This window comes from Monodelphis domestica, chromosome 2, assembly GCF_027887165.1.
Source record: "Monodelphis domestica isolate mMonDom1 chromosome 2, mMonDom1.pri, whole genome shotgun sequence".
Lineage (NCBI taxonomy): Eukaryota > Metazoa > Chordata > Mammalia > Didelphimorphia > Didelphidae > Monodelphis > Monodelphis domestica.
The window spans coordinates 290911685-290926972 of NC_077228.1; the positions used below are offsets into that span (position 1 = coordinate 290911685).

Consider the following 15288-nt stretch of genomic DNA (forward strand, 5'->3'; position numbering starts at 1 on the left):
ATTACATTTGATTGTACCACAGTGTATTAGTCTCTGTGTACAATGTCCTCCTGGTTCTGCTCTTTTCGCTCTCCATCACTTCCTAGAGGTTGTTCCAGTCTCCATGGAATTCCTCCACTTTATTATTCCTTTTAGCACAATAGTATTCCATCACCAACATATACCATAATTTGTTCAGCCATTTCCCAATTGAAGGGCATCCCTCCATTTTCCAGTTTTTTGCCACCACAAAGAGCGCAGCTATGAATATTCTTGTACATGTCTTTTTCCTTATTATCTCTTTGGGGTACAAACCCAGCAGTGCTGTGGCTGGATCAAATGGCAGACATTCTTTTATCACCCTTTGGGCATAGTCCCAAATTGCCCTTCAGAATGGTTGGACCAATTCACAACTCCACCAGCAATGAATTAATGTCCCAACTTTGCCACATCCCCTCCAACATTCATTACTTTCCTTTGCTGTCATGTTAGCCAATCTGCTAGGTGTGAAGTGATACCTCAGAGTTGTTTTGATTTGTATCTCTCTGATTATCAGAGATTTAGAACCCTTTTTCATGTACTTATTAATAGTTTTGATTTCTTTGGCTGAAAACTGCCTATTCATGTCCCTTGCCCATTTATCAATTGGAGAATGGCTTGATTTTTTGTACAATTGATTTAGTTCTTTATAAATTTGAGTAATTAGACTTTTGTCAGAGGTTTTTGTTATGAAGATTGTTTCCCAATTTGTTGCTTCCCTTCTAATTTGGTTACATTGGTTTTGTTTGTACAAAAACTTTTTAATTTGAGGTAATCAAAATTATTGATTTTATATTTTGTGACTCTTTCTATTTCTTGCTTGGTTTTAAAGTTTTTCCCTTCCCACAGGTCTGACATGTATACTATTCTGTGTTCTCCTAATTTACTTATAGTTTCCTTCTTTATGTTCAAGTCATTCACCCATTCTGAGATTATCTTGGTGAAGGGTGTGAGGTGTTGATCCAAACCTAATCTCTCCCACACATTGTCTTCCAGTTTTCCCAGAAGTTTTTGTCAAATAGTGTATTTTTGTCCCAAAAGCTGGGGCCTTTGGGTTTGTCATAGACTGCCTTGCTGAGGTTAATTACCCCAAGTCTATTCCACTGATCCTCCTTTCTGTCTCTTAGCCAGTACCAAATTGTTTTGATGACCACTGCTTTGTAATATAGTTTGAGATCTGGGACTGCAAGGCCACCTTCCTTTGTATTTCTTTTCATTACCTGGATATCCTTGATTCTTTGTTCTTCCAGATGAATTTTGTTATGTTTTTTTTTAATTCAGTAAAAATTTTTTTTGGAAGTTCAATGCGTATGGCACTAACTAGATAGATCAGTTTGGGTAGGATGGTCATTTTTATTATATTGGCTTGCCCTACCCATGAGCAGTTAATATTTTTCCAATTGCTCAAGTCTAGTTTTAGTTGTGTGGAGAGTGTTTTGTAGTTGTGTTCATATAGTTCCCGTGTTTGTCTCGGGAGATAGATTCCTAAGTATTTTATTTTGTCTAAGGTGATTTTGAATGGGATTTCTCTTTCTAATTCTTGCTGCTGAGATGTGTTGGAATTATATAGAAATGCTGATGACTTATGTGGGTTTATTTTGTATCCTGCAACTACGCTAAAGTTGTTGATTATTTTGACTAGCTTTTTTTGTCTATTCTCTAGGATTCTTTAAGTAGACCATCATGTCATCTGCAAAGAGTGATAACTTGGCCTCCTCATTGCCTATTTTAATACCTTAAATTTCTTTTTCTTCTCTAATTGCTAGTGCTAGTGTTTCTAGTACAATGTCAAATAATAGAGATGAAAATGGGCATCCTTGTTTCACTCCTGATCTTATTGGGAATGCATCTAGTTTATCCCTATTGCAGATGATGTTAGCTGCTGGTTTTAGATATATACTGTTTATTATTTTTAGGAAAGACCCTTCTATTCCTATGCTTTCTAGTGTTTTTAATAGGAATGGGTGTTGTATTTTATCAAAGGCTTCTTCTGCATCTATTGAGATAATCATGTGATTTTTGTTGGTTTGCTTGTTAATATGGTCAATTATGTGGATGGTTTTCCTAATATTGAACCAGCCCTGCATTCTTGGTATAAATCCTACTTGATTATACTGAATGACCCTCCTGATCACTTGCTGAAGTCTTTTTGCTAGTATCCTGTTTACGATTTTTGCATCTATGTTTATAAACCCTTACCTTCCATCTTAAAATCAATACTGGGTATTGGTTCTAAGGCAGAAAAATGGTAAAGGCTAGGTAATCTGGGTTAAGTGACTTGCCCAGGGTTACACAGCTGGGAAGTGTATGAGGTCACATTTGAATCCAGGACCTCTCATCTTTGGGTCTGACTCTCAATCCACTGAGCAACCCAGTCTCCCCCCCCCCCCCCTCGCCGGGTTTTCTGGACAAAGATAATGGAGTGATTTGAAGGTTTCTTCTCCAGATCATTTTACTAATGAGGAAACTGAGGTAAACAAGATTAAGTGGTTTGCCCAGAGTCACACAGCCAGTAAATGTCTGAGGTTGGATTTGAACTCAGTTCTTCCTGACTCAAGGCCCTGCATTCTCTACTGTACCACCTAGCTGCTCTGTAGGACCATACAATACCAACCTTGTTGCAGAAGAATAACTCTCGTTTACTCAATATTGCATAAATATTGCCAGGTGTATAATGAGGCATGCTACTGGCCTTAAGGTACAGCTTATGAATCCTTAACAAACTTTAGTGATGTAGATAAGAAATACATTCTATTTTTTTTTAAAGTATAGCTACACGAACATGGATACCACATTAAAATTCCCAAGGACACAAGCCTTTCTCTAAGACCATAAAGACAAGACAAATAAAGATAAATAGGTTGCTGATTTGCATCAGTAAAGGAAGTCTCCATATTAGGAGCTCCCCACATCAATGAAATCACAATCTGAACCCTTCCTAAAAAAAAAAAGGAAAGTGGAGCAAATCACTAGATATTTCCCAAACCCTCTTATTCTAGAGTCTTCTTATTTAACAGTATATAGCTTGCTTATACATATTTATTTGCTTGTTATCACCTCCATTAATTTATGAGTTTAAGAATAAGGACTGTCTTTTGCCTTTTTGTGTCCCCAGAATATGCTCAGTGCCTGGTACATAGTACGGGCTTAATAAATACTGTCTTTATTGACTCATAGACGAATAATCCCTAAAAGGGATAAGGTGATATTTATTTGCATATCGAAGTTTATTGAATTGTATATTGTTTACTGAAGTAGGGTTTCTGATTACATAATCATATCTAAGAAACTTGTTTTCCACTCATCTGATGGGAAAGGAGTAAATAAGATGGCTTGAGAAATTCTGGGGGAAATATGGACCAATGGCAGGTGTGAGAAACAGTAAAGGGCTGTTGTTTTCCTGACCATTCTCCTCCCTGGTGAGAGAAAATTGTTGATAACATTTTTCTGTCAATAATTATGACTTCAAATAAATATTTGATCAGAATCCAAAGAAGTCACACAGGAGTCTCTAACCAGGACTGACTATGCCTGCAGACTATATTCCATTCATCAATCACTTGGACAGTGCTCCAAATAACCCTGATCCTGATCTGCTAGCATTAGTCATCTCCCTCCCAAAGAAAGCTTTAAATGACATAGAAATGGGTCGGCACCATTGTGAGTGACTGACTCCAATTAGTTACCTGAATGAATCTGAGCTTTACCCCCATGGCCTAGGTAAACCTCTGAACTCCATTTTTCCCATTCTTAAAATAGGATTTTGAACTTGAATCAGGAAAGGACCTTTTCAACTCTTTCATTTGATTGGGACAAGAGGGGTAAAGTGATTTGTCTTGGGATACACAGCAGCAATATCTGGGTTGCAGCTTAGGGCTACCACAAAGAGTTGATGAGACATTGCATCTGAAGGAGCTGTTGTGACCAAAGGATTTTGGAAATTCTAAAGATCTCCATCTCTTCTCCAACCCTTCTATCTGTTTCTCTGTTTCTGTCTCTCTTTCCATATAGTTATATATGTAAACATAGGTATTTTGCACCTATACATAAAAATACATACATACATACATACATACATGTTATTTAATTGTTTCAGTTGTGTCTGACTCTTCATGACCTTTTTTAGGATTTTCTTGGCAAGGATATTGGAGTGGTTTGTCATTTTCTTCTCCAGCTCATTTGACAGGTAAGGAAACTGAGGCAAACAAGGTGAAGTGACTTGCCCAGACTCTCAAAGTAAGTATCTGAAGTCACATTTGGACTAAGGAAGATAAGTCTCTCTTTCTATCCTTCCCTCCATCCAACCTTCCATCCATCCATGTATCTATGTAAGCATGCATGCATGCATCTATGTATTTATGCATCTATTTGCATATGCATGCATGTATGTATGTATCCATCCATCTATCTATCTATCTATCTATCTATCTATCTATCTATCTATCTATCTATCTTTCTATCTAGTTAATTGACCTACCTACTTACCAACCTATCTGTCTGTCCATTTGTCAATATGTCTGTCTATGTATCTTTATAAAGGAATGAATTTATTGAGATACAGCATGGCAGAGTCACAGCAGAACCAGCATCCAAGTCAGGGAGCAGGATATAGTGACAAAGAGGCCTGTGTTTGCACTTAGAGAAGCTGGATCGAAATTCCAGCTCTCCCTCTTACTACATGTGTGATCTTGGGAATCAGGTTGCCTCTATGGGTTTTAGTTTCCTCATATGTAAAATGAAGGGGGTTGGGAGTGGAGAGACTAGACAACTTCTAAGGCTTCTTTCACTTCTTTATCTATGACCTTGAGACTTGGGTTCAAGTTCCTCCTCTGGCATACTGGCTGTGTGACTCTGAGCAAGTTAGTAAACCTTTAATGCCCCCAAGCAACTCCCTATGACCATAAAGTACAGAACAATTATTGGTCTGCCATCAGGGCCATTGAAGGATTTTGAGCAAGGAAGATGGCAGGATCAAATATTTGCTTTAGGACAAGGCAAAAGAGAGCTAGAAAACTGAGGCATTCCTCTCTTTTCAAATTCCCTGTCTTAGCTTAGCCACAGTTCTCTATTGGGAAGGGAAAGGAATAAACATATATATGTAACATACTATGTGCCAGGCATATGCTAAGTGCTTTTACAAAAAAAAATTACCTAATTTGATCTTCCCAACAGCTCTTGGAGGTAGGTGCTATTAAAACTTCCCATTTTACAAATGAGATAATTGAGACAGACAGAGAGAACTTCTAAGTTCCCTAAATGAGTGACATCTCAAGAATGAACTTAAAAAAAGTACTATACGATTGCTAGGTGGATGTGAGCAATTGTTATTATTACCATAGCTGTATTATAACTTGTTTGGGAGACAATTCATTGATTTGTATTTTGAACCCAACCCCACCCTACCCCGTCCCTCAAGCCAGCTTCAAACTGAACTATTTTCATCATGAATCCTTTGGACCTTACCCTAGCAATGTCAATAGGCATGATGTTAGAAGCCTCAACTTCTTGGGCATCGGTCTTCAGGTTGTAGCCTTCAATTTCTGAGGGTCCTGAATAAGAAGCAGGATAGAATAAGGAGAGGATCCCATTGATTTTACTCTGTTTGCTCCTTTCATGCACAGTGCCAAAGTCAGAAGGGCTAGGACTGGACTAATCTCTTTGAGATAAGGGTAGTATTCCAAGGACTGGTATGTAGTTGCTGAGCCATTTCAGTTATATCTGACTTTTTGTGACCCCATTTGGGGTTTTCTTGGCAGAAACCCTGGAGTGGTTGACCATTTCCTTTTCTAGTTTATTTTACAGATAGAGAAACTGAGGCAAATAGGTGAAGTGACTTGCCCAGGGTCACACAGCTCCTAAGAATTTGAGGTCAGATTTGAACTCAAGAAGATATAAGGTCCTAGTAATAAGGCTTTTATACCCCCAAAGTCTTATTATTAGACCTTAAAAGTACACTAAGACTTTTGGAGCTATGTGTGCATAATACACTTACACACATACACACATACGTCCATACATCCATACATACATACACACATAACTAGTCCCTAAGGCAGTGAATAGAGCAAAAGTTAGAGTGCCTGAAATTAGGAAAACTCATTATTCTGAGTACAAGTCTGATTTTAGATTCCTATATGACTCTGGGCAAATCACTTAATCTTGTTTGCCTCAGTTTCCTTATCTGTAAAACATGTATATATATGCATGCACACACACTGCATAAATTTATTTGTACACATGGCAGCATACAAACAATGTGCATGCGATATGCACATGTTTACATACATTTTCATATGAACAAGCACATGTGTACATGTATGTATATAAACACATATTTGCCCTGGACCCATGATTTCATAGATATGGAAAAATCCCAGTGATGAAAGTCCCTTTACCAATATATCTCTTTATCATGATAGGACTCATGTTTTATTGTTTTAAATTAATTTTGTTAAATATTTCCCAATTACATTTTAACCTGGTTCTGGTGCTCTCAGGAGAGTTGTGAGTTGAGTGTTGGCACTTCCCTTGTAAACAATAAAGAGCCCAAGAAGAATTCTGAGCCAAAAAGATGGCATGAACAAATATTTTATAGGCAAAAGAGAACTCAAGAAATGAGGCATTCTTCTCAAATTCCCTGTCTTAACTTAGCCATAGTTCTATAGTGGAAAGGAAAGAGAATAAACATTTATATAGGGCCTACTAAGCCAGGTACTGTGCTAAGTGCTTTTACAAATAAATATTATCTGATTTGATCTTTACAGGAACTCTTTACAACTATTCTAGGAGGGAGGTGTTTTTAAAACTTCCCATTTTACAAATGGGAAAATTGAGGTAAAGAGAGATTAAGTGATTTGCCTAAGGTCACAAAGACTGGAAGCTATGAAGTGTCTGGGGCTAGATTTGAATTCACATCTTAATTCCAGCCCCAGCACTCTATCCATTGCCTTAAGTTATTCCTGTGGCTCTGAAAACCTAACAAAGAAAGGTTTTCAGTTCACAGAGAATAGTAACATTATAGTAGGATAGAGCATTAGAGCAAGAGTCAGGGGACCTTTACTGATAATATAGGTTCTGCCAGTAAAAAGCTGTGTGACCTTGAAAATAAATCACTTAAATTTAACTCTGACAAATTCAGTGGTCAAATAAGATTCCAGATTTGTGGGCTAGAGGTAGAGAATTGAGGCCTGAATCTTCAAAGAACTAATGTACTAATTTGTTTTGCTTCTCTATGTGTTTACTGAGTGGAGAGAGTTGTAGGGAGTAGATTAGGTAGTGAAGATTCAGAAAAGAAGAAGAAAAAAAAGTACTAATAAAATAGTAAAAAATTATGCAGAAGAGGGGGCAAATTATGATGGGAGGTCTTGGGTTCAAGTGTGACTTCAGATACTTCTTGGCTGTGTGACCTTGGGCAGATCACTAAACCTCAATTGCCTAGCCCTTCTGCCTTGATATTTAGTACCTATTCTAAGACAAAAAGTAAAGGTTTAAAAAATTATGCAGAGGAAAACATATATTCATTCCCTGCCCACATGAAACTTATATTCTAATGGTGGAGACAACATTCACCTGATATGTTCAGTTCATCATCAGAGAAGTCAAGTCATGAGAGTTTCCTCTCTTCTTTCTCTCCTCTCTTTCCTCTCTTTGCTTCTCTATTACTTCATTTCTAAGTTTCCAAGTAACTTTAGCCTCTCCAGTAGAAATACAGGAACTCTTCTGGCAACAAGATGACTGACTCTCTCTCTCTCTCTGTCTCTCTCTCTCTCCCTCTGTTTCTATCTCTGTCTCTGTCTCTGTCTCTCTCCTTCTGTCTCCTCTCTGTCTCTCTATCTCTCTCTGTCTCTCCCTCTCCATCCCGCTTCCTTCTCTCTTCCCCTCTGTCTCCCTCTCCCTTTCTCTCTCTTCCTCCTTCTCTTTCTCCTTTTCTCTCCCTCTTTCTTTCCGTCTCCCCCTTCTCTCCCCTCACCTTCATTCCCTCATGTGTGTGTGTGTGTGTGTGTGTGTGTGTGTGTGTGTGTGTGTGTGTGTGTGTGTGTGTATAAGGTAAGGTATGGTATGGTGGTCTGACAGTAGCCTGGCAATGGTCATAAACAGTCAGACAACCCAGTCTGTGTTTTTTAACACCCCCGCCCCCCAAGCCTATGAGAATTCATCATACTCCCTCTGAGTTTGGGACACTTCCTCAAAACACCTTGCTTCTGTACCCTGGGGCATGTAGGTTTGGGTGGAAACCTAAGAAATGAAAATATAAGATAATTCTTCACAGCCCTTAAAAAAAATGGAGGGCAGCTTTACTGCCTGGCTGCTGCTTATTCTCAGGAGCTGTGGGAGCCAGAGGATTCAGTAACCCATGTTACTGGCTTGTGCCATCTGCAACCCCATGAATTGGGACCTACCCAGCAGGTACTGTAAGTCAGCTTTCCCAGCTGCTCTCTTTCCTCCAGACCCTGTCACTCTTGGTATCAGCCTCCCATCTCTTCTCTGCTAAGCCCAGGTTGGATCCTGTATGCTTGGTACATAGTAAATAGGTAATAAATATGTATTGACTTCTTTCCTTTTCTCCCTTCCTCCTTCCTTCTGCCTCTAAGTAATCTCTCATAGCAGAGCGTCATAATCCAAAGGCAACATCTAAAATGTGGAGAATCATGCCTGACTCCATGCTTGGGGGGCATAGGGATTCACTGGAAAGAATGCTGACTGGAATCAAAAGACCTCAGTTCAATTTCTCTCTTTCACTTAATTCCTATGTGACCTTGGGTAGCTCATAACTTCCCTGAAGCTGTTTCTTAAACTATAAAATGAAGAAATGGCACCAGGTGGCTTCTGAGACATTTTAAATTCTAATTCTACCTTCCTATCATTTTCAAGTATAATATTTGATTAATTGAGTCTCTGAAAAAAAAAATAGCACCAGCCTTAGAGATAAGGGTAAGTAATGGACCTATGATTTCACTTGTATGGGGAACTCCCTCTATCAATGCAGGTTGGGATCACTTTACAACTTATTTTCTTAGAAAGTTTCTTAGAGTGATGAGAAGGTAAATGATGTGTCTGGAGTCACATAGCCAGTACATGTCAGTGTCAAGACTTGAACTGAAGTCTTCCTAATCTCTCTGTCTACTACTACATGGTCTTTCTAGAACCAGATCAAAATGGAGGGATATAATAATAGCTACAGCATTTAAATAGTGTTTTAAGGGTTGTAAAGTATATTAAAATATTATTTTATTTTCACATCAATTCTTGTGAGGTAGATGCCTCAGTTTTTCTGATGAGAAAACTAAAGCTGACAGAGATTAAGTGACTAGACCAAGGTCACATAAGTGGTGACTATCTTAGGTTAGATATTTGGATCTTCTTGACTCAATGTTCAGCCCTCTAGTACCTCCCTTCTCCTTCCCCCATTCTCTCTCCTCCTTTTTCTCCTTTTCTCTTTCCCTCCTACCCCCCTCCTCTCTCCTTTCCCTTCTGTTCCCCTTGCCTTTCCTCTTTCCTTCTCCCTTCTCTCCTTTCCTTTCCTTTATTATGTCCCTCCTAGTATTAGATAGTGGGAATTGAATTTTTGTTTCAGAATGTCTCATGAACTTTTACCTGAAAATATATTATTCTGATTTCCTTGAAGCACAGAGGTTAGAGTTTTAGAAGCCCAGTTCCTGATGGATGGCAGTTGGTCAAAGCACCGGGGAACCAGAGCACCAGCAAAGAAACCCAGACATGGGAGATGTCGGACATCCTATATCATGAAAGGAAGTTAGAAGTCATCAGTAAGGTGTCAGGACATGAAGGGATGATCAAGTTAAAGCAAGTGGAAATTTTTCCTACATCCCAGGCATTTCCCCAACCTTGCTCTAACCAAATTTCAGAATTGATCCTACTGTTAATAATAATCATGATAGTCTGACAGAAGCAATTTAGGAAATGGGAAAGAAGCTTTCATTACCTTCTCAAAAATTGTGGGAAACAAATTTTAAATGAAAGCAAATAGCATTGCAAGAAAGTGATAATTTGTATTTACCACTTCCCAGGTGGACTATTGCAATAGCTTGTTGGTGAATCTCCCTAACTTGAGTATCTCCCCTTTCTAGTATATTCTCCACTCAGCTGTCAAGGTGATTTCAAAGTTCAAGCCTAACTATGCCAGCCCCACTCCCTCCTTCATATTTCAGTGGCTCTTCACCACCTCTAATATCAAATATAAAATCCTTGATTTAGTATTCAAAGTCCTTCATAATCTGCCCCTTCCGACTTAACTCTTACATCATTCCCACTGTCTCCCCAACCAAGATACATATACTTTTTGATCTAGTGACATTGATCACCTTGGTATTCTTAAAACAAGACCTCTATCTTTTGCCTCCAGATATTTTTTATTATTGGTTGTTCCCCATGCCTGAAATACTATTCTTCCTGGATTCCCTGATTTCCTTCAAGTTATAGATAACATTGCCTCTGTCTACATCCTCAGTACTTAACACAATGCCTAGAACATAGTAGATACTTAATAAATGTTTGTTGATTGTATGACAAGGTCTGTAGGATGTTCATCTAACTGCATTCAAAATCTGGAGTACAGACACACTTGGAAGGAGAATTAGAACATTGACTGTCATCAAGAAAATAGCAAAAAAAGAGATGGACTATTTCTACGACAAAAAATAATGAATGGATAGACCAAGTGGTCTGCTCTAAAAAACACTCAGATATTGGTTTGACCCTTCCTGACTAACTTCTGGGAGGATATAGAATAGCTGAACAGTAGAGACAGCCCTCAGTTAGTGGAGATCTATGTTGCTGGAGAGAATATTCAAGTCATTGAGCTCATGGATCCATTTTAATGTAAAGAAAGTTATATTTTCAACAATTTCTTGTATTTTATTGAATGAATGAAAAGAAGACAGTGTCACAGCAATGAATTAATAGTATTATCAAATTAATTAACATATACAAAGTGCTCTGTAAACTTTAAAGTGCTACATGAATACTGTGAATTTTAAAAGTCTCCATCTTGGTCTAGCACCCAAAAATTGTGCACACCCACACTACACGGGCATGTGCTAGTCAATGACAAATCTGAACTAACTGCCCACCTGGGCTGTCCTAAGCCAAGCTAGAGCCAACCATTGGCATTTGTGAGACACAGGAAGTGAGGTAGGGAACAGCCTCTGGAATTCGCTCACTTCCTGTGGAGAGAGCGAGACGGGAGTTGGTGTTAGGAGCTTGGACAGGGAGGACGCCTGCAGACAGAGCGGTCAGGTGAGTTAAGGACTGATTCTTTCCACCTTGGCCCTTTGGGCCTAAAACTCTCTCTGCCTTGGTCAGAGGTTGAGTAGCCCCTTTCCCTTTTCTCTTCTCTCCTTCTCTCCCATCTACCAATCCCTGTTCATCAATTTCCCTGTGCCAATGGAGGCTCTAGCTTAACCCAGGACCGCCCAGAGGTTTCTGGCTTTTGCACATGTCTGTTGAAGGTCATATTTTCAAATGATTAAATCTTTGATCCTTTGCTACAGCCCTTTCTAAATCCTGTTAACCTGAGTAGGGTAGAGATTGGAATAATTAAATTTTGATCTAGGCTGCAGCCCTTACTCAATCCTGTTAGGACTGAATAGGGTGGAGATTTATTCCAAGTATCTCCATTGTATCAATTCTAAAATCAATCATGACTCAAAGAAATTCCTGTTCTATGCTTAAGCATAGGTCAAAGTCCTTTCCATTGTTCAGTTCTGTCCTAAAGTAATCTTAAGAAGGGAAGAGAAGGAACCTCCCATGCCAATGGGGTTCCCATTCCAATAGACTATCAGTAAGAAATTTTCCAAGTATGAAATAAATTTCCAACATTTATAAGTCTAAGGAATTTTGAGGTTTACAATACTAGCTATTATTGGATATTATTATCATTAGTAGCAAGTTGGCATAGTGGATAGAATGCTGGGTTTGAAGTCAGGAAGACTCATCTTCCTGAGTCATAATTGATCTTAGACACATTCCAACCAACTTGGATGCCCAGGAAGATAGTAGTACCCTTTCTAAGAAGGGGAAAGTTATATAGAAGGGGAGTTTGGTACAGAAGGATGAACTTTATTTTGGACATATTTAATTTGAGATTCTTATGGGATATCCAGTGGTAAATGTCCAATGGGCAGTTGGTTATCTGAGAGAAGTTAGGAGAGCTCCTCTAGGTGGATATGTAGTTCTGGAGATTATTTTCCTAAAGGTAATATATGAAACCATGGGTGCTGCTGAGATAACCAGAAAAGAGTGTGTATGAAAAATTAGAGACACTAAGGCTCAGGAAACACTGTCTTTTTTACCTTAGGAAAAGGTTTTTGTTGTTCATGGATAATTTAAAAAATAATATCATTTAGCTTCAATAGAGAATAATGAAAAATGTTAATATTTCACAATAAGTTGTTTATTTCCTTTTCCCCACTGTTAGCTTCTTTGCTTAAGGAATATTTATTTATAATTTGCTAGGCTTTCTTGGAAATTTATTTGAGACAATGTAATTGAATGTCCAACAAGAGAAATATGTCCATGAGAAATGTGGTAAAAAGTATTTCCTAGATTTTTAATATCTTTGCTTTAATAAGTACAATAAAAGAAAAAAATTGCAAAAAAAAGTCTATCAGAACTAGGCTTTGGAGTAGACAAAGTAGACAATGACCTAAGGCAGAGTTGGTGAAGTATTGGCATGTGTGCTGACCCCTGCACTGGGGAGCTGCTCTGTTCCCCCTCTTCCCATTGCTCAAGGACATTTTTGTATGCCCCTCCCTTTTGTCTAACTGCCCAAAGCAAGCACTTCCTCCCATCTCTCTCTCTCTGGTAATGGTGGGGGGACCTCACAGACAACTTGAAGTTGTCTTCTGGGTATGTGGACTTGAAAACCTTTGCCAACACTGGCCTAAGGAATAACATGAGGGAAGGGTGTGATAAAGGCCATTTTGGGGTACAATCAGGAATGTTCTATTTCTCTGTGGGACTGGGGGACATGATGTGTATTCTGGGCTTTGACCTATTCCAGTGGATTCCATGTTTGACATTTGTAGAAGGACTTCCTTAATTACTTCCATGATACATATGCTCTCAGTGCCAGAAATTTATTCTTTCTATTGATATGTGTTAGCATGTTTTGTGACCATAGGGCAGAAAGAGCTCTGAGTTTTGTGTCAGAGGAATCTGGTTTGAATCCTGGTTCTGCCTCTTACTATTTGTGGGACTTTGATTATGTTACTTCAAACCTCTGGTCTCACTTTCATAGATCCAAATGGTTTTGGGATGCCCTTCCAGATTCAAATCTAAGATCCCCTGATTAAGATATGTATTAGGATCACAGATCTTCAGGTGGAAAGGACCTTAGACATCATATAATCTAACACCTTCATTTTACAGATGAAATAGTGACAATGAGAGGTTATGACCTGCCCAAAGTTGCAAAGGTATTAAATAAACTCAAAGCTGGGATAAAAACCCATAATTCCATTCACAATTTTCCAAACCTGCCTGGCCAAGAGTACACCAGAATCTTTTCTGGATCTCTATTCTCTGCTGACATAATGGTGTTTTTATGAGTCCAAGATGTTCCTGCACAATTGATCTGAGAAGAACAGTTCTTGTCCTTCTGATGTAGACAAAGAAATATTAGTCTCTGAATGGCAGAACTGGTTTTTCCATGTAGGTGCCCTTGTACAATGAGTCTGTCCCAATCTTGATTCTCACAACACAGCTTGAAACTAGGTTGGTTCTCATACCTTGACTCTTCCCTTTGCTAAACCTGTATCTTACCTCAGATGTGTAATAGAAAGTAAAGAGCAGGTGACTTAATCTCATGGCTCCCATGCGCAGCACCGGCTTCTCTGATCCCAACCACTTGGAAAGGTGCTGTGGGTGAGAGGATATATTAGGTGATAGATCAACAACTGACATCTATTAGAAGGGGCTACTTATGTGCCAAGCATTGTATTAAGCACTGGGGATACAAAGACAAAAAAAAAGAAACTCACTTGGGCTGCCCATCCATTATGCAGTACATCTCTCTCTCTCTCTCTCTCTCTCTCTCTCTCTCTCTCTCTTGCCATTTCCTTGATTTCTCAAACTCCTTTCAAATAGTATGAATGAATTTCCTGGTCTCAGGAAATTATATATATACATATGCATATGTATATATATATTTATAGTATAATATATAGTGTATAATATATATATTCCTACTTATAGTGTATAATATATTACTATTTAATAGAATCAAACTCCTCGAGAGCAGAGAATATTCTTTTTTTGTCTTTGCATCCCCAGGGCGTAGTACAAGACCTGATGTACTGAGGCCAGGAAATCCATCCATGCTACTTCAGCTTGATATAATAGTGAGAGAACTAGCCTTGAAGCCAGGAAAGATCCGAATTCAAACTCCTACTTCTTATATATTCGAGCTGTGTATCCTTGACCAAGGTACTTAATCTCTCAGTACTCTTGACAACTCTATAAGACCCAAGGACATGTAAAGAATGTTGCTTTATCTCTCTCTGTATTGATTTTACTTTTCTGGGTGTTTACTGAGTTAGTTGTATCTGATTCTTCCATCCTATTGTACTAGGTGGGCCCAGGGGATACAAAGACATCACCAGAATGGAGCATTCTTTGCCTTCAAAAAGTTCGCTTTTTATTTTTTTTGCTGAGGTCAGGGAATTCACACTCTTCTTTTGTGTTCATATTGTATATAACATTTAGAAACAGCTTGCATGTAAATATATATGTATATATCTGCAAATGTATACAGGTATCATTTCTACATTGCAGGGGTTTAGGGACATGGCACAGCTTCTCCCACCCCCCAACCCAGGAGGTCTAGAAAATCTGCATAAAACTTTTTGGCCCACTCTTCATACCAGAGAACAAGTCTGATTTTTCCTTTTCTTTTATGAAGTTCTTACAATACTTTATATGTATTTTGGAGTTGCTAAACTTTTTAAGATATCCCTACCTTTCTAGCCTTTGGGTCTTGTCTGCTGTCTTTTGTATTCATTTTATAGACTTAACTTTTTACTTATTTTAACTTTAAAAAAAATTGTATGTACTTATGGTATAAAGGATAAAATATGTAGATATTATATGATATTATACATGTAATTTATGCATTTCTTGTTTCTAAACTATTTCTGTATTGTCTGCTGGCCACACATATCATCTGTAGCTTTTGTGAAACTTCCTCAAAATTCCCACTTAGTTTCTTATACTGACCTATGCCATGTCATAACAACATTGGAAAAGTTGTGA

The 15288-nt window shown here is 38.4% G+C and overlaps 1 protein-coding gene across 5 annotated transcripts in view; it reads right to left on the reverse strand.

The window, feature by feature from the left end:
- Nucleotides 1-15288, reverse strand: part of LOC103096394 (maestro heat-like repeat-containing protein family member 1) — a 143553-nt gene that overhangs the window by 30626 nt on the left and 97639 nt on the right. For all 5 annotated transcript variants that reach the window (XR_008916557.1, XM_056818348.1, XM_056818347.1 and 2 more), the window contains 3 exons: nucleotides 13801-13896; nucleotides 9613-9754; nucleotides 5482-5567 (listed from right to left, as the gene is read on the reverse strand). Coding sequence is in view for 4 of the 5 variants with exons in the window: in XM_056818348.1 (XP_056674326.1) it covers nucleotides 5482-5567; nucleotides 9613-9754; nucleotides 13801-13896 (324 nt within the window). In the remaining variant the exon portion in view is untranslated. The remainder of the gene's footprint in view (nucleotides 1-5481; nucleotides 5568-9612; nucleotides 9755-13800; nucleotides 13897-15288) is intronic.